At 36.7% G+C, this 20,089-nt stretch overlaps 1 protein-coding gene across 2 annotated transcripts in view; it reads right to left on the bottom strand.

Moving 5' to 3' along the window:
- Nucleotides 1-15,623, bottom strand: part of ENPEP (glutamyl aminopeptidase) — an 81,298-nt gene extending 65,675 nt beyond the window's left edge. For both annotated transcript variants that reach the window (XM_081562129.1, XM_081562200.1), the window contains exons 1-2: nucleotides 14,352-15,623; nucleotides 1,631-1,772 (exon numbers count right to left, since the gene is read on the bottom strand). In XM_081562129.1, coding sequence (XP_081418255.1) covers nucleotides 1,631-1,772; nucleotides 14,352-14,977 — 768 coding nt within the window. In that variant the 5' untranslated portion in view covers nucleotides 14,978-15,623. The remainder of the gene's footprint in view (nucleotides 1-1,630; nucleotides 1,773-14,351) is intronic.
- Nucleotides 15,624-20,089: the final 4,466 nt, after the last annotated feature.

Genomic DNA, 20,089 nt, shown 5'->3' with positions numbered 1-20,089 from the left:
TAGTGCTCAGTGCCTTGCACACAGGAGGAACTAAGCAGGTATGTGCTAATTTGACTACATGCAAGAGGGCAATAGCTGCTCCAGGCATAGCAGGAGGTCGGGTTGTCTTTTCTGTCTCTGGTTGTCTCCATCAGAGACCTAAGGTATGATCACTGAAGTCACTGCCTTGGTTACCATGGAGAGAGAGAAAGATTGTGTTACTTGCTGCAGGTACCAACTCCATCTGTCTGGTTTTCTGTCCATGCCACTTTGCCTTCCTCACTGCCAATCACCAGTTCTAATTCTTCATCCATGAATATTTGCCTAATTCCTGCTGCCCATTGTGTAAACACTTCCACATGCCCTGCAGCCATACAGTGAATCACTCTACAGTGGGAAGCTTTAAAAAAGGATTAAGAGAGGGAGGCTGCATTAGAGCTTGATGCATCATTGACAAGGCAAGCATGTGCTTGTAGAGAAGGGTTGAAGCCCCAGCAGTTACTCTATGATAAAAATCTAGTAGTTCGGATCTCCTAAGACTATTCACCTTCCTCCAGGGCTAGTTTCTGGAACTAGGTGAAGATGAAGAAATGTGTACTCTGCAAGACAAAAAGGTCCTGTGGGAAAACCTTAAACAGCAGCTAGTAAAGTTTGCATTCCTCCTCCTCCCACCCTCACTTTATCCGTTCTATGCCAAGAATTCTGACAGCACTGTACTCTGACCCAGTCCTCTGGATTAGTGTGTCCTCCTTTAAGTTCATCTTTTCCTCTTTCTTCTCCAGTCAAAACCCAATTGCCTAGGAGTCTGACACTAGAAGAAAAGTTGATAAGCTTACATTGACTGTTTACTTTTTAACCTTCTTAAAGCTTTTGTTTGCTGTTTTGAGGAATATTTGTAATTAAAGAGGATGATTCCAGTGATCATATTTCAGATAGTGGGTCAGAAAGATAGAAAGTGTAATGTAGGCACAGTGCTTTTCTGGTATCGGGTAGGTGACGGTTATATCTAAGGATGAGTTTCACCCTTTTACATGTCAAAGATATAAGGCATAATAAACCTCAACCTTGAGGTAATGCCTTTAGTTAACTGCGTTACCCATTATAGGATTGAGGAGCAGGAAGAGAGGGAAGAGTCATGTTAATAATTATACAAACAGAACTTATCGTAGCCTTTTTTTTTTTTTCCTTTAACATTTAATGACTACTTCTTGTTCACTAGAATACCTATGGGCATGGTGATTCCTGGAGTTGGTAGCTATACTTCAACATTTAAGTGATGATTGTTTTGTAGAAACCAAGAAGACTAGGCCCCTGAGTATTTTTAAATCTGTAATTCCATTCGTTTGCCCTTAATTTGTCATGATTAGGGGATTCTTTCATTTAAGCAGAGCCTAGCTGACATATGTCTACTGTATCCATCCTTGCTTAGAAAACCCAACATGGCATTTTGACTAGATTGTAATATCTTGAATTAAAGACTTCAAGTACTCAAAGACAAGAGATTGCCCAAATGTATTTTCAAGCCTCTAAATAAACTATTAGAGCACATTTATTTTAGAATTCAGTAAGTTCTCTCATAGCAAATCAGGAAATTTACCTGATATTATAAACAAACTATATGCATAAATTTTAAAAGGATTTAAATACTCACCTCCACTGGCATATTTGAAAGTGCCTTATATTCTTTGGAGTGGACAATGGATATTGTATATGTTGCCTTTTTGTTGGGCTCATCAAAACAAGGGAAGGATTTCCTGGCATCTGTTGGTTCATGATCAGTGGCTGCTATGCTCCTTAGAAACAAACACACAAACAAAATATATGTTGCCTCTTCTGACAGCCTCTATTCCTATAGAAAACAATCAACTATGTAATCCACTCTTGCATTTCTTAAAGCAAGTGTCCATCCAGAAATCTATCAAATAGTTGTCAAAGTCTTTACTGGCATTTTCAGGTTAACAAATGAAAATTCAGAAACTGCTTTGGGTATTTTATATGCATAGTTAAATATTTTGGTCCCGTAACTAAAAATCTGTGATGAGCAAAAATCAATCCAATTTATGTGCTATCATTCTTTCCATTCTAAAGCTATCAAGTGACAAGTAGATAAACACAAAGCCAAACTCAAAGGCTTGCTTGTAGCTGTCCTTGTTAAGTGTGAACAGCTGTGTTCTGTCATGACGTAGCGGAGTATATTCTAGAGTCCACAGATCCTGTCCCTAATAGCACATTCTTTCTTACTTATGTTACACCAGGGACAAAACCCTTAGTTTCATTTCCATGCAAAGCAGTCCCTGAACAATCTCACAGTGAAGCAACCTTTGGCCAGATTTAAAACCCCTTTTGGAAAGACACAATATTCTTTTATGGCTCTAACTAGGCATATGCGTTATTAAACTGTTACTTTATAATGTTCCCATCATTTCAAAGTGGGACTATTTTTTTGAGTAATTGCTCAAAAAAAATCAATGAATATATACTTTTTATGTGTAGACATAGTACAGTAAGATTGTACATTTGCTCATATGAAGACACTTTTTACTCTTAAAAAGTGTAAAATAGAAATGTTGACATATTCATTAAAAATTTGTATAAGAAAAATATTTTGTCCTTCAGAATTCTCAGGGACTAATGAAGGTATTTCATAAAGAATAACAAATTATTACATCCTTTATTCATCCAATAAATATTTGTTGAACCCACTCTTTCATGCACGACACACACACACATATACCAGGTATCATTCTACGTACTGAGGAAATAACAAAGAATAGATAAGGAGAGTGATGAGCTATGTAGAAAATAAAACAAGGAAATTGACAGAGAATGACCCAGGAAAAGTGGTGGCAATATAAGGTAGAATAGTTAGGGACAATCTCTTGCAGTAGGTGATGGTTTGCTGAGATCTGAATGATGAGAAAACTCCATATAGGTGAAGGTTAAGGAAAGTGTGTTTCTTTAATAGAGGGAACAACACATGCATAGTTGCTAAAGTGGAAAAGAATTTACTGTGGTTGAGGACCTGAAAGATGTCCAGAGTAGCTGAAGTACACAGTGAACTGGCGGGACTAAATGATCAGCAGAGGCCGTGGTAAAAGTCTGCACTTTATTTGGATTCAAGGATGCAATACATACATAATTTATCTAAAAACTAACATGTCATAGGTCAACATTCATCGCAAGAAATTAAAATAGTTTTGAAGTTCCTTTAAAAACCCTCTGGATATAAAAATTACTTGTTAAAAACTTAGCCAAGAAAACTAATCTGTGAAAAATAAAACTGGAAAAGGGCTGTCTTTTGGGATACTATTGAGTGAGGGGGACAACTGTCTGGGATGATTGAAAAAAATCTATACTTTATTATGGGTGTGATTAACAAAGATGTGCACCCTTCTCAAAATTCATTAAATTGTTCCCACTAGATTTGTGCATTTAATATATATAAAATGTATCTTAAAATAACTGTAAATCAATATTGAGTTCCAGTAAGTAGGTTTGGGTTGTTGCAGTGATATGAGTTAGCAATGAAAAAACAAGCTTTTCTGTATTCTGAGCTCCAGCAAATGAAAAAAAAAAAAATGAAGATGACAGAAGGCAGGTTTCTCACTGCTGGGGAAGAGAGTTATAAATTTGTTAAAAAAAAAAAAAAAAAGGAGGCTAGACCTTGATTGAACCGTAACTGAAAGATCAGTGTAAATTCAATGATTTTTTGTAAATATGTAAATGGATATAAAAATATACAAGACATGTATTCCCTATCTTTGTCTGCTGAACAAGACTAGAAGAAATAACACGCTTGTAGCAATGAGCACAACTAGTTCCCGTTACCACTCTCCAATAAAAGGAACCAGAACTCGTCACAAAAAATTATATCAATGTTTAATGTTCTGATTCTGATAGCTGTACTGTGGTTTATGTTAGAAAATGTTCTGTACTTGAAACCTGTACACTCTCCCAGAGTACTGGGGGTTTATAATAAGATCCATTAGCTCCAACTCCATGTTTAGTCAGCTGCTTTTTTCTTCTGAATTCTTCTGGATTCTGATTTATTTCTCAGACAAAAGAAAAGGAAAAGTTACTCTCTGCAAGAATGTTTCAGTTTAGTCACGTCTCAGAAATAAGCCAGACAACTAATTTGGGAATATGAGAGAGAGAGAGAGACTGTGTGTATATGTGTGTGTGTGCGTGCACGTGTGAGCATGTGTGTGTGCATGCACCTTCATATGTGTGGGAGGTGATGTGATGAAGGAGTGGAATAATACTATTCTAAGCACCAGCCATTGGGTAGGTTTTCAAATACTTGGTTTCAGTGTCTATGCTACAGTATGTACTCTTAAGCATCTAAGAGAAAGAAGAATTTTCCATCCTTTGCTCACAATCTCTCTTTAAAAGAGATTGTGCTTGACTGTAGGGGAAAGATGCCTTCTTATATTACAGTACATCAAAGCCTACCTTTGGAAATGGAATGGGACAGTATTGATGAGATCTCTGTGTGGTGTGTTTGATCCATATTGGTGGTCCTGTCAGCAAATGTTAATTACAGCAAGTCCCACTCAATCATGGTGATCTGGACTTAACACTGGTATACATATAGTGACATTCACCAACCAGAAGGGCTACAAAATGTGGATTTTTTTTTTTTTAAGTTCAGAGCCTACATGATTTTATGGGGAAAACCCTCTTCTAAAAGTAAAAATTCCTAGATTCTAATCCTACTCCAGCCCTTTAAGTGTGATTTTGTGCAAGTCACAAAACCTACTATTTCTTAGTGTCCTCATCTATAAAACCTGGTTACCAGAGCACATCTGGCCTTTCCACAGAATTATAGGGGAAGGAAAAGTGGTAGATCACATGTGGTAATGTATTAGAAATTCCCTTTAAATTTGCACAACAGTATTAGAATACACTTTATTTTCTTTCCTATAGAAGGTTAACTATGCTTTATGATATAGCACTTTTCACAATTAACAGATTTCAAAATATATTCATTAGGCAGAAATATCTGTACTGGAACAAAATTACTTTGTGTGTAAATAATATACAATTATATATACAAAAAGCAAGACCCTTCTACATGTTGCTTACAAGAGACTTGCTTCAGAACTGAAGACACACACAGATGAAAGTGAGGGGATTAAAAAAGATATTTAATGCACAAGGAAATGTCAAGAAAGCTGGGATAGCAATACTCATATGAAACAAAGTAGACTGAAAATAGAGTCTGTAACAAAAAACAAAGAAGGCATTTTATAATGATAGAGGATCAGTACAAGAAGACACTATGGACCATAAAGAAGGTTGAGAGGCGAAGAATTGATGCTTTCAAATTGTGGTGCTGGAGAAGACTCTTGAGAGTCCCTGGGACAGCAGAGATCAAACTACTCAATCCTAAAGGAAATCAACCCTGAATATTCACTGATGCTGAAGCTGAAGCTCCAATACTTTGGCCACCTGATGCAAAGAACTGACTCATTGGAAAACCAAATCTGATGCTGCGAAAGATTGAGGGCAGGAGGAGAAGGGGGCAACGGAGGATGAAATGGTTGGACAGCATCATCAGCTCAATGGACTTAACTTAGAGCAAACTCCAGGAGATAGTGAAAGACAGGGAAGCCTGGCATGCTGCAGTCCATGAGGTCACAAAGAGTCAGACACAATTTAGCGACTGAAGAACAACAACAACACATATGAACTCATTATAGGAATACTTAAATATTTAAAGCAAACAGTAACAGACAAAAAGAGAAATTGAAAATAGTACAATAATAGTAAGGACTTGATCACACCACTTACATCAGTGGACATCAGATAGGATCATTAGATAGAAAACCATTAAGAAATCAGTGATCTTAAATGACAGCTTGGACTAGTTGTGCTTGATATGTATCTGTAGGACATTACATTCAAAAACAGTAGAACACATTGTTCTCAAGAGTACATGCAATGTTCTCCAGGATGTATATTAGGCCACAAAACAAGTCTCAACAAATTTAAGAGGATAGAAATTATATCGAGCATTTTTTCTGACTACAGCATTATGAAACTATAGGTATCATTTACTGGAATAAAAATGAGAAAAAACACAAACAGGTGGAGACTAAAAAACATGCTACTAAAAAAACCCCCAATGATCAGGAAATCAAAGAGGAAATCAGAGAATACCTTGAGACAAGTGAAAATAAAAACTATCTAAAGTCTATGGGATGTAGCAAAAACTGTTCTAAGAGAGAAGTTTATAGAAACACACGCCTACCTCAAGAAACAAGAAAAGTGTCAAATAAACAACCTGAAAGAAAAAGAACAGAGCCTGACATCAGCAGAAAGAAGGAAATAATAAAGATCAGAAAGGAGATAAATAAAAACTTAAAAAATAGAAAAGATCAATAAAACCAAGAGCTGTTTCTCGGAAAGATAAACAAAATTTATAAATGTTTATCCAGATTCACCAAGAAAAAAGAGACAGGATACAAATTAACAAAATAAGAAATGAAAGAAGAGAAATTATAACCAATATAACAGATTAAAAAACATGAGAGAATATTATGAACAACTATAAAGCATAAAGCAATAAATTGGACAACCTAGATGAAATGGATAAATTTCTAGAGACATACGATCTTCCAGACTGAATCACAAACAATAGACAATCGGAACGGACCAATTTAAAAAAACTCTTAGCAAACAAAAATCCAGGACTAGACAGCTTCACAGGGGAATTCTACCAATATAGAATATATATAGAGAGAAGAATTAATATCTATCCTTCTCAAAATATTCTAAAAAAATTGAAGAGGAGGGAACACTTTGAAATTCATTCCACAAAGCCACCATTAATTTGATACTGAAAATAGGCAAAAACAGTACAAAAAAATTATAAGCCAATATCTCAGATGAATATAGATATAAAAATCCTCAACAAAATATTAGCAAACTGAATTCAATAATAAATAAAAAAGATCAGACACCATCATCAAGTAGGATTTATTCTAGGGATGGAAGGATGGTTCAAGATCCATAAATCAATGTGATACACCACATTGACAACAGGAATACAAAAAATACAAATAATAAATGTTGGTAAGGATGTAGAGAAAAGGGAACCCTGGTAGGACATTGTAGGGAATGTAAATTGGTACAGTCACTATGGAAAGCAGTATGGAGGTTCCTCAAGACAATAAAAATAGAACTACCATATGATCCAGTAATTTCAGTCCTGGGTATCTATCTGGGAAAAAAGTGAAAACACTAATTCGAAAAGATAGATGCACTTCAATGTTCATAGCCAAGATATGGAAACAACCTAAGTGTCAACAAATGAATGGATAAAGATGATGTAGTATATGTGTATACAGTGAATATTGTTCAACCATTAAAAAGAATGAGTCTGCTATCTGCAACAATATCCATAGACCTGAAGGGTATTATGCTTAATGGAATAAGTCAGACAGAGAAAGACAAATATTGTGTTATCACCTATACATGGAATCTAAAAAATAAACAAATATAACAAAACATAAATAGACTCACAGATGTAGAGAACAAACTAGTGGTTACCATGGGAAGAGGGAAGCAGGGAGAGGCAAGATAAGGGTAGGGGATTAAGAGGTATAAACCACTATGAATAAAATAGGCTCTCAGGATATATTGTACAGCACAGTGAATATAGCCAATATTTTACAGTAATTTTACATGGAGTATAATCTGTAAAAATATTGAATCTCTATACTACAAACCTGAAACTAATATTATAAATCAAGTATTCTTCAGTTTTTTAAAAAGGCCCTATTTGTATATGCTAAATTCCATCAGAGTTACTAAAGTTTTCTAAATATATGCAAATTTGAAAACAATGTATATGAGATAGCCGTACAAAGCCATTTGGGACAATGACTTCTTTGGAGAGGTTTTATTCAGTGATTAAAGCTTCTTTTTAAAATTAGATGAATTGTTTCGCAAATTTAATGGAAAAAGCCTGGCTAATCACAGTATGTTCAGGAGTAACTCTTAGGTATGTCCTGAATAATTATAATGCTAGGCAAATGTGCTGAGGTAAACCATTTTTCTACAGGGGCCTCTCCATGTCATGTTAATAAGTCACTTACTAGACCCAGCACATTAAAAATATAATTCTGTATGGCTTGTTAGTTTTACAAAAGGGAAGGCATTCCTCTGACTTCTCTGAGTGTGTGAGATTAAGGTAACCTCAGAGAAAGCTGAAGCGAGAGGAAGTGATGATGCAAGCACCAAGCCATTCACTTGGAATCAACATAAAATAAAACAACTGCTTGACTACCTCATAAATCATCTGGCACACTGTTTCCAATGAAGACTCTTAGGCTACGTTCAGTAGTTTAATAACTTGAGCCAGAAAAATGAACAGCAAGGTCTGGGTGAAAACTTAAACGAAGGACTTCTGATGCAGGTGAGGCAGCCACAACTAAGTATCATTGCAGACTTAGTACAGGGTTCCAGAATTAAGTACGGGAGCTGATCAGTGCAAAACAACCCATTTAGATTATTCAGACTCCAACCTATTTTTATGGTGAGTGGAATCAGTTAATTATTTTATTTTCCAACGGCTTTTTTTCTAAGTGGAGGATACTCAAGTAAAATTTCTTTTTGTTTCCTTGCTTCCGACATAAAGGAAATTACTATGCATCCTGCAACAAGTAAACAAGGCCTCCCCGCCCCCAAATCTGTTCTTTATTGATAATGGGCATACCAATAACTTGACATATCAATCTAATGAATAAACTGACATAAAGTTAAAATTTCAAGATCGGAACTACATTGAGTATATATATCCATATGTAAGGATATCACACACATACACACACACCCTTAATTATGACCATCTCACTGATTTCTTTTCTGCCATGTTTCCGCTTAACTCTTACATCTTTATCACAAGTCCTAACCTTGTGCTTCAGATTTATTTATCCAAATGCCTTCTAGACATCTCTTCCTAGATAACTAACATTTAACACATCTGACACCAAACTCATGACTTTCCCTTCTAAACCTGGTTCTTCTATTTCTAATATCAGTGAAAGGTGGGCTATCAGATCAGACTTCTGGAGCATTCTTGATCTGTAATTTTAACTCGTCTCTTCCCCAAAGCCAATTAGTCTGCCATCCTGACTATGTTGCCTCCAGACTGTTCCCTTCATTGTATTCTCTTCTGTCTGTCCTAAAGTCTCTGTCCTACTTGATCCTTATCATCTCTTTCCTGGATACCTGAAGTTTCTCTCATATACTCATGTATAGATTTAGTTCTTTTCTCTCCATGTAATTAGTCATGGGTTAACCTTTTCTGCATAATGCCTGTTATTAATTAATTATCCTTACTTTTTTTCCCAATGGGTTTTCCAGACTTATCTCTAGCTAACGTCTTCAAATAAACCTCTCCTACAAATGTATTTCTTCTCTTTAATCTGCTTTTTTGACTTAGTGCCTTTCCTTTTTGCCTGCTTTTACCTTATTACTTGTCTCTGCCTACTGAAATCCCACTATTACATCAAAATTCAGCTTAAATCCCAGCAATACTGTTGCTGTTGTTCAGTCGTGTCCAACTCTTTGCAACCCCATGGACTGCAGCACACCAGGCTCCCCTGTCCTTCTCTGTGTCCCACAGTTTGCTCAAATTCATGTCCATTGAGTCAATGATGCTATCTGTCTCATCCTCTGCCAAAACCCCAGAAAACCCAAACTGAAAACTGCCTGTCCTTCTTTTAAGTTCTTGTTGTAACTCCTATCAATTCCAATGATTCTCAGTCCTTAAAGTATGAAGATGGCATTCCTAAGTCAACAAAAGAGATTTTACCAGCTCCTCTTTCCTTTGACATGAGATGGGGAGAAAAAGAACCATAAGAAGTTTTCCATGCTTAGTGGGAAAGTGAAGGTGTCATTGGTGGAAACTGGATTCCTCTATAGGAAAGAAGCTGTGGTGATGCAATGGGTCCCAGCCTTTGCCAGAGCACACTAGTTATATGAGAGCCTACATGAAAATGCTTCTATACATCCATTCAGTAATAGTTAAGTTCTCTCTGTGGGCTAGGTAGTGAACAAGAGAGACACAGAGATCCTACTGTCAGGGGCTACAGAAGATTCCACAGTCATGTGGTTGGGAAACTGCATACTATGGCAGCTTCTAGAGGTTTGTCATGAACATTATCATATAAAAGTCTCTGAAAAGTCCCACCATTAAAAAAAAAAAATCATTTTGTATTTAGTATTATTTCCCAAACAACTCTGGCCACAGAATAACTCCCCTGCGTTTTTCTGGCAATATCTATTAATACCTCCATGCAACTAGAACTCTGTGGAACAGATAATTAGGAAATGCTGTGTAAGAGCAATCCAGATATAGAGAAGGAAATGCTGAACCTTAGAGAAAAGGGACTATTGCTATATACTTTGGAGATGTGAGTAGAGGGGAACTCTGAGAAGAGAATAACTGGAAATCCTACTTAACTATTGAGAGTGTTAATCGGGTTTAGTGGTGTGGGCAGGAAATCATTCCAAAGGTTTCAGTCCTTTGAAGTGGTTTTTCTCAGACCCAAAGGAACAGACCAGACGGTAGAAAAAGCGGCTGTCAAGTTTCTCAAACTTTCTCCTCCCAAGCCTCACTACAACTCTGTCCCCAGGGAGATGATATAGTTATTATAGCTAGGAAACTCTGAACTGGCTCTACCTTCTTCTCCAAGTCTCCATTTACCTCCGAATTTTGACAGAAAGAAGCTCAAATAGTTGTCTGCTTTCTGTGAAGTCCAAGTCTCAGTTGTATTTACAGAAATCAAGTAATTTTGGTTACTATTGAGTGCACTTATGTTTAGTTTGCACTGCGGTTCCGACAGTAATATCCCATACCACACATACTCAATCCCAGAGTTAATTTTACAATAAGGCAGAAAAGTTGGAAAATATAATCTTGACAGTATACATAAAAATGTATTATTCTGATGGCATTTGAAATTGCATGATCACCAAATATTACAAAGTTCACTATATGATATGAAAGAATGGTGCTATTCCCCGTGAACTCACTCTTGTGGCTCTTCTCTGCGTTTTGTAGATGAAACCCACTGGAGACCTGCATTGTCAAAACATTATTCACAGGCTTGAAAGAAAACAATATACTTTTCTCATGTGCTTGAAATATTTCATAATAAGAAAAACAAAAAGTATTCCATTGAGCCTAAATGAGGTTACTGAGTATGTGCCAGAATCGTTCCAAAAACATGAATGCAGTACAGAACTGGCTGCATCCTCTGTAATGTGAGAGCCTCAACTGCTACCAATGAAAACAGACAAACTTGGGGACACCAGTCCTCCAAGGGAGCCTGACTGACCACTGACCTTCCCCCTACCTTGCTGTCACTTAGTATTTCTGAGTATCTTCTCAACTAAAACAGCTAAGTTTCAAAATGTCAGCTCTCAAGTATATATTTTATCATAAAATTAATTCATATAGTAAAATAACCCAAAGAGAATGAATAATATATATGTTAGCATACAGTAATTTTTATACTTATGAAATACATAACAGAAACTTATGAATGGAACTGTATTCCTTATTTTTTGGCCTTCCTATAGTGTATAGAATTTTTATAAAGTATTTTGATTGCTTAACTCAGATGAAATTTTTGTTGTTTTCACAACCCAAGAAGCAGTTTTAAACTCTTAGCAATAATCATTTAAAAGCTTTGACTTGTTTTCACTTTACACTAACAGATTTTTAGGGCCTCTTGAAGGTAGATATTCTTTAGAGGTAGATATATCTTTAGATATTCCTTTTCCTCTACCAAATTGCAAACACTTAAATCATTTTATTGTTAGTGAGACTCAGAGAAATAGGTACTTTATTAATTGTTTGTGGAAATGTAATTTGGGACATATTTTTGAAAGTCAGTTTGGAGACACATACATATACATAAGTACATGCACATGTGTTATATATATGTAGATGTGTGTATATACACACATACACGTGCTCATACATACATAGTTTGAGCCAATTTCCTAAGAATTTTCCTATAGAAATATGAGAAAATATTATTCCTAGTTTTTTAAGAGGCTGGTTATTACATTTTATAGGTGTTTATAGGTAAAAAAGTGGGAGTGATTTAAGCACCCAAATCTAATGGGAAAGTTGAATAAATTACATTATATTCATACCATGGACTATCATGTATCCATTAAGTCATTTGCAGAAGAACACCAAATAACATGTTAAAGTGTTGATATGTTGTAAAAACATGTTACACAACATTATATAAAGCATAATAATGCTATGTTGGTGTCCAGAGAAAAATGACTAGAAAACTATCTGTCTAAATACTAACAATTACTATACGTGAGTGATGGGGTTATAGATGGATATTTTTCTTATAATTTTTTGCTTCTCAAGTTTTCTGTAGTGAATGTCTCACTAATATATTTTATGAAATAACTAACCAAAATAAATGTTACAAGTTTCTTGACACATTTGTACTTTGATCCAGCAATTTTGTTTTTCAGACTATATCCTAACATTAAGGAAATACACTGTAAGTACACTTACAGATGTACTTACAGCTATGTTATTTCTGACTTGTTTATAGTAATAAAATACTGGAAGCTACTCAAATGTCTAGCATTAGTGAATTGGTTTTAAAAAATAACAATGCATTCATGCAGTGGAATATTGCACAGTCTTTAAAATCAGATTCTTGAAAATATTTAATAAAGAGATATGCTTACAATATATTCAGTTAAAAGGCATATGGATGGAGAGATATGTAGAGATGTTTTAATTACAATTTTGATTACCTAAAAAAATTAGAATATACATTAGCACGTTAACGGGGCTTACCACTGGATGGTGAAATTATTTATACGTTCTTTTGATTTCCCTTTTTATAATTTCTATGCTTTCAACATTTGTAATTTTTATAAACAGAAAAATATATAAACAATAAAAAAGCTTGTTTTATTGCTAGTAATATTAATATATGCTATCTATATAAACATGATCTCTCCAAATATTTTTTCAAACTATCATTTCTAGTCTACTCAGTTTAATACTATACCACACAGTAAGAATGTTTAAATATTTTATTTTAATCCCTTGGTCTTTCTGATAAACAACAAGAAGCATTTTGACCAGAAGATTTACTTTGCTCTATAAAATGCTTCAAACAACATAGGAAAGGGATATTCAGAGGGCTGGCCTTAAACTTTCTCTAAACAGTGACATAAAGTTTCTTTTCTTTTTTTTTTAGAATGTAAATACTTTTTATTGTATATACCAAGTTTGATTGAGTGTCAAAGATTTGCTTATACTTTTTTAGTTGCCAACTTTAGTTTTAGTTGCCAAATTTTAAGGTTTCTTCATTATTCAGTTGTTCAGAATCCAAGTAGGTAAAAGTCAAAACAGTTTCAAGTTCAATGGTACCTCAGGTGTAACCTTCCTCTCTGATGCAAGAACCATACTCACAGGGTAAAGGTTTTATGAATTCATTGAGAGAATTTATACCTTTGACATAGCTCTAAGTAATAGCCTCTGACTAAATGAAAGACAAGTAACTATTTGTCTCAGGGAATGCAAATATATATACAGGTGTACTTGGAGGGCTCTGTGTGTGGGGATATTTTTGTGTCCTTAATTGCTTAATATACCTTTTTTGTCACAAAAGACTTAGCATAACTACTGCATACTGCGTGATAGATAATAAGCCCAAAGATTTATCCGTGATAGATAATAAGCCCAAAGATTTATCCATGTGCTACTACTGATGCATGGACTCAATGAGTCTTTATTGAGTAAAACATAGTTCTGGCCATATGAGATAAAAAAGACACAGCTGTACCTTTCTTAAGTGAAACCACAAAGACAGTTACATGAATTTTACATACTATTTCAATGTTTCGTCTCCAATAAAATAAAAAATTATAACTGATATTTACTGATTTTCACTTAAATTTAGTGTGATATCATTTTAAAAGTTCAGCTTAAAATCATTGCCATATAGCCCACAAATATCACCAGTGGAAGTTACCAAAAACATATATTTTTAAAGTTTCAGGTAGTTTATATAAATATTAAGGATAAAATGCAGTATATTATGATTTTTCCTGATGAAAAAAAGGACTTACACTGATTTTTTGGACTCTATGCAGCTCATTCAATAGTTTCAAATTTTGTGATAGGCTTTGAAAATACAACAGGGCAAAAGTTTTTGCTTCCCTGAGGAACAGGCAGAAACAAAATCAAGTTTAGATAAAGATCAGACCATGAAAATAGTTGAAAGGTGAAAAGAAAAGGAAAGGAAGAGAAAAGGAAAGCAAAGATAAAAGCTTTGGGAAAACAAAGCAAAAAAAATTTTTTTTACTTGGTTTGTCCTTTCTCCACGTATGTCGTTCTATAAAATCCCACGAGGGAGCCGTTCAGCCAGCCGGCAAACTCCATGATCAGGTGGTAGGGACCCTCGCCAGTGTTGGGCACAAGCTCTTCTTCTGCTTCCACCACCACATACTCCTGCTTTTTGTATTCGAAGCACTGCCTGACTTGAACCTGCTCCCCAGACGGCCTCCTCAGCACCGGGAGCTTGGTGATCCTCGTCTCCCGGAGATGGAGCCACAGGTATCGGGTGAGGGAGCTCACGTTGATGGAGATGTCCACGCTGCCCGAGTACGTGTCCTCCTCCATCAGGGGCTTCACCTCTAGGTCGTAGTGCACTGGGCTGATGAAGTCCGGCAGCCTGAAATCTTTCCAGCCTCCGCTTTCATCCTCACTGGCAGGGCAGACTCCCTGGTCCTGCGGAGGGCTGGTGATGGGAGGCAGGTGGGAAGGAGCCTGGGTTGTGCCCTGTCCTCCCTCTGTAGAGTCACATGATCTGGTTAAACCCACAGAAAGTCCTACTATTAATCCGACACCCACCACCACTGCACAGATAATGGCCACATGTTTCGTCTTAATGCAGTATCTCTTAGAGCCTTCTCCCTCCTCCAAGATCATTTTTGTTTCCAAAGTCAAATGTTACACATGAAAGGATGTTAAATTTAACTAACTAACCTCAGCAGTCCTTTTCCAGTTGGAAGTAATTCCCTGGTTTGGCAGTCTGCTTTTGACTTCCCCAAACCTCTCTCTGGCTTCTTGCGTCTTTTCCTCTCCTTTCACATTCCCACTAGCCACTCGAGGATGAATGTGGAAACAAGGGGGTGGAGTAAGGACTCCAGAACAGGGGCTGAGCTGGAGGAAGAGGACTGACGAGAATATTGTCACGGCTCCTCTTATAAACAATGCATCCCTCACCCTACCCCTCCTGTGCTGGAGTGAGTTAAATATAAAACAGGGCTTAGCTTATCAGCCAAGGGGAGGATGATCTTTTGCCAAAGCTCTGTCAGCAGCTTTCAGGGAGAGAGCATTTGGGAAAGAGGTGTGCTTGTGATAGAAAAATTCAACCTTTGCCACTGAGTCTATCATGTGCACAATCTCTCACTCCTAATCAAAGGGCTTCTTGAATTTCAGCTATTTTTCAGGTAACTTGCTTAAGAAGCTGTGTTTTCTTTTCATTTTTTCCCCTCATGTAAGCATTCAGATTCTGTCCTTTGCCAAAGCCAGATCCTGGAATTCAGTGCTCAGTATGATACATAAATTCAGGAACCATGTAAGTACTCAGTAAATATTTGTTGAATTGGTGGATTAACAAAACATGGCCAGGTCACCATAAATCAGTTAATGCTGGATAAAAGAGAGAAGGAAACATAAGAAATTAATCAAAGCAATACTGGAGCTGAAATGCATAAAAAGAAAAAAAGAGAGAAAGAGAATGGGTTGAAAGGACAGAAGGATAAGGAAGATAAACTTGATAAACTTGTTAGCTTAGATAACTTAAATAGATAGTCTGGTCTCGGTGAGATTGAATTCTTTAGCCTTGAGTATGGTAGATGACATTTGGAGCAGATTCCAGATCCAAAACTTGGCCTTTTAGAAAGATCTATTTTCTGCCCAAACCTATTGTCTATATATGAAAAGGTCAAGATGATGGAAATCACAGTAATTGACTCCCACTGTTGTGAGTACCTAAGATGTATATACACCCAAGCCTTCTCTAGTAGTAACAGTACAATCATAAACATAAAAATCTGAGAGCTTTCTACATGCCAAGCAGTGTACAAAATCTGTGTTACCAACAACTCTATAAGATTGGTACTATTATGATGCCCATTTTATTTTATTTTATTTTATTTTAATAAATTTATTTATTTTAGTTGGGGGCTAATTACTTTACAATATTGTAGTGGTTTTTGCCATACATTGACATGAATCAGCCATGGGTTTACATGTGTTCCCCATACTGAACCCCCCTCCCACCTCCCTCCCGCTTCCATCCCTCTGGGTCATACCATTGCCCCAGGCCTGAGCATTTGTCTCATGCATATGATGCCCAGTTTAGAGACAGAAAGACTGACATTCAAAGAGGTTAAGTCATTTGCTCAAGGTCACAGAATTGGAGTTAGAACTCAGGCTGTCTGAGTCCAAAATCCAAATATCTAATTGTACTGCTTGTCTTCTCTGAAGAGGAAAAATATTTAAGGGTTAAGTCACTATGAAAAACTTGGTCAGTATTTCCCAAGGTGCAATCCATGGATATTAACAGATATACTTGCAAAGCAGGCAATGCCGGGGTAGATAAAGTTAAGAACATTCTTTCATTACCTTCCATTCTTACAGGGCCTCCAGGTTGCATTACCATCACACCGTGAGTCTCCCAGACAGGATACACTATTGAGTGATTTCTGCCTTTAGTTAATGAGGAAGCTTTGTTTGGTGAGGCACCTTTTGGGGCAGTTTTGAAGGTCTTGTGTTCCTTGAAACACACTCTGAAGGTCTTGTATTCCACACTCTGAGAAATGCTACCTTAAACGGTTCCAAATTATAAGCACAAAGAAAAAAAGAGAAGATTTTAAGAATGAAAGGGTCCATTTTGCTCTGTACATTTCTATTGTTTTCATAAAAATAATAGTAAAAGAAATATAAAGGGGAGAGGGTATATTTTTCTAAATTATAGGTTCATCTTGTTATTTATTAATTTCACATTCTGAAGCAATCCTAAACTTTTAAAATTATAGTGTGTTTAGCTTTGGTAAGTCAACTTCCTGAATTTTAGGCTTTTAAAAAATCCCCTTTTTTAATCAGAAAGATCATCTGATGTTTCACTAAATGTTTCAGAAACATTTTGATGTGTTCTCCATAAATTAAAAGGAAGATGTAGAATAAATTTATCTCAGCATAATGACTGAAAATGAAAAGGAAAAACATTTGGAAGGATGTACATAAAATTATATTAAACTAGAAGCATTTTTAAAAAAAATCTCAGCTAAAACTCTTAAACTTAATCTTGTCTAGAAAGGTAGCAATCTTATCACCAGTTCATGTGTTTGGGCTAAACTGAACAAAGATAATAGACCTTTGAAATAAGGTACACTTCAGGGGAATTGAGAATGGCCACCTGAAATCAAGTATCTTGGGGTTCCCAGGTGGCTCAGTGGTAAAGAATCTCCCAGCAAGTGCAGGAGCCACAGGAAATGTGGGTTTGATCCCTGGATCAGGAAGATCCCCTGAAGAAGGAAGTGGCAACCCACTCCAGTATTCTTGCTTCGGAAATCCCATGGACAGAGGAACCTGGTGGGCTACAAGTCCTTGGGGTCGCAGAGTAGGAAAAGATTGAGCGCACACACATCAAATATCTCTCCTACTTTGCCTGAAATTCCACCATAAGGAATTCATTATTTAAATGCTTTTTTTTTGTTGTTAGAAGAAATAAAATAACTTAAATCCACTTTGTGTGCACACATCCATAAATTTTTAGTCTAAGGCCCAGTTCTGGCCACAACATCTTATTAGTACCAGCCTAAAAGAGCTGCCTACGTCCACTGAAGGGCACCACATCTTACCCCTATCAGCATGTTAGGGTTGCCTGATGTGCCTGATGTGATAGAGGTAAAATGTCCAGCCAGGCAAGTTGGAGTAGCAGAGCCAGCAAGTGCAGTAAACACATTTAGGGTCAACACACTAGGGTTTACCAAATATAAAGCCCCAGCTTTCATAATTAGTAACGCTGCCCTCTGCTGCAGCAGTGCCTGCTGACCTTCCTGTCCCTGACACTGGAATGTGGAGTCTGTGGCAGGAGACTCTTGATCTTGAAAGCCCTTGTTCCAGATCCAATCCACAGTGAAGGTCAAGGTAGCCACTAGCAGGACAGAGAGAGAGAGAGAATCTACTCCTGCAATAAAATCAACAAACCATCACAGGCACTCCCCTAGATTAAACAATTTATATTGACTAATCTTGTGTCAGAGAGTCTTCATTACATATAATTAATTTGAAAAGGCTACCTCTAGTCAGTTTCCATTTAGGTTTAAGCCAGTGGAGTGAATGAATGCACAGCCGTTCATTGTAGACCCTAGATCACACTATCCCTCCCCCACAGCTTTTGACAATGTGTGTTATCAGCTTGTATCCCAAGTACAAATCCAATCTTCCATATATGACCTCAATAAATGCTCATTGATTGCTTGTTGAATAAACAAATGAATGGATAAATAAAAAGGAGGAAAAAGACACCAAAAATCCAGGATGGGAATGGTCAGTGGGCATAACATAGCAGAAATATTGGCATAAACTCAGTTCAAATTCCAAGAATGACTGTAAAGGAATTCCCTGGAGGTGAAGGCTTGAAAAACATTCCTGATCTTGAGAAGATGATCAGCTTCTTGGCTAATTCCTTCCCGTAGCAGATAGACTGATGCAAGAGACTCAACATAATACTGAATCATGCTTAGTTGTTCAGTCATGTCCAACTCTTCATGACTCCATGGTCTATTGCCCACCAGGCTCCTCTGTCCATGGGCTTCTCCAAGCAAGAATACTGGAGTGGGTCACCATTCCCTTCTCCAGGGGATCTGCCCAACCCAGGGATCGAACTCAGGTCTCCTGCATTGCAGGTAGATTCTTGATTGTCTTAGCCACCAGGGAAATCCATAATACTGAATACACAATGTGTATCCCCCCACTCCCTTTCACTTAGAGCTTCAGTTTAGAGCTCTTCTGTTAGGTCTCAGAAAATACACATACCCCAGAGGCTACTGGGTCTTCTGTGTATCTTGAGTGCCATCAGCTCACCTAAGAACTAGAAGCATCTCCAGAAATACTGTCAACAATTTACACTACAGTGTGGTTATTTGACTGACTCTCCTGTTAGTCAATGAAAGCTGAATTTTTCAGGAAAACAATGAGCAAAAATAGCAAAATAGAATCATACTGGATGGAAGAAGCAGAATCTGTGAATTGGGCTATATTATATAGGGAGCAGGGAGAATCAGAACCAGTTTTTTTCCATCTTGCCACAGCGTCTCTATAATCAACCATGTCAGTTCTATAAACCTCATGGTCAATCCAAGTATTTCTAAACTTTAAAGGTTTATCCGGAATTTAAAAGGGGGGAGTGCCATTCCATTTGACTTCACCAACCATGCATTCTAAATCCATATTGGTAATGTTTGTTGTGATCCTGGTCAATTATATTTTATTCTCCTCAGGAACATCATCTTTTGTTCAGCCTCAGGAACTGTTTTAAAAGGTTCAATTGGTTCTTTTTTTTTCTTTCTCTCCATTTTTTTTGCTTACCCATGCCCCTCACACTTGAACATCCCTCCACGCACCCTCCTCCCCATTCCACTCCTCAACTGATTTTAAGACTAAGTGATCTCAGCTAACTTTTTCCATGAGCTGAAAATGACTGCATACATCAGGCAGAAAGTGTTCATCAGACCATCTAACTTTTGTTGGTTGGTAATGATGAATTTGTCTAATGACTAGCACAATAAGAAAATATACACAGTAAGGAAGACGAGGAAGAGAGAAGAGAAAGTGGGTCAAGAGGTAAGGAAGAGTAGGAAGAAGAAAAATTTTCAGAGAAACTGAGGAGGAGAATAAATTTCCAAAACATATTCAAACATAATTCAATAAAAAATGAAAATCAGTGAAACAATACATTTATGTCTTCTCTATTTTTGTTGTTTCCAGACTGATCTGAGAAGCCTTGTGTAGGATTTTCTGGATACT

The sequence above is a fragment of the Giraffa tippelskirchi genome, chromosome 1 (assembly GCF_054371585.1).
Source record: "Giraffa tippelskirchi isolate mGirTip1 chromosome 1, T2T-mGirTip1v1.2.pri, whole genome shotgun sequence".
Lineage (NCBI taxonomy): Eukaryota > Metazoa > Chordata > Mammalia > Artiodactyla > Giraffidae > Giraffa > Giraffa tippelskirchi.
Note: the sequence above shows the minus strand (reverse complement) of the source record. Positions and strands in the feature narration are given on the sequence as shown.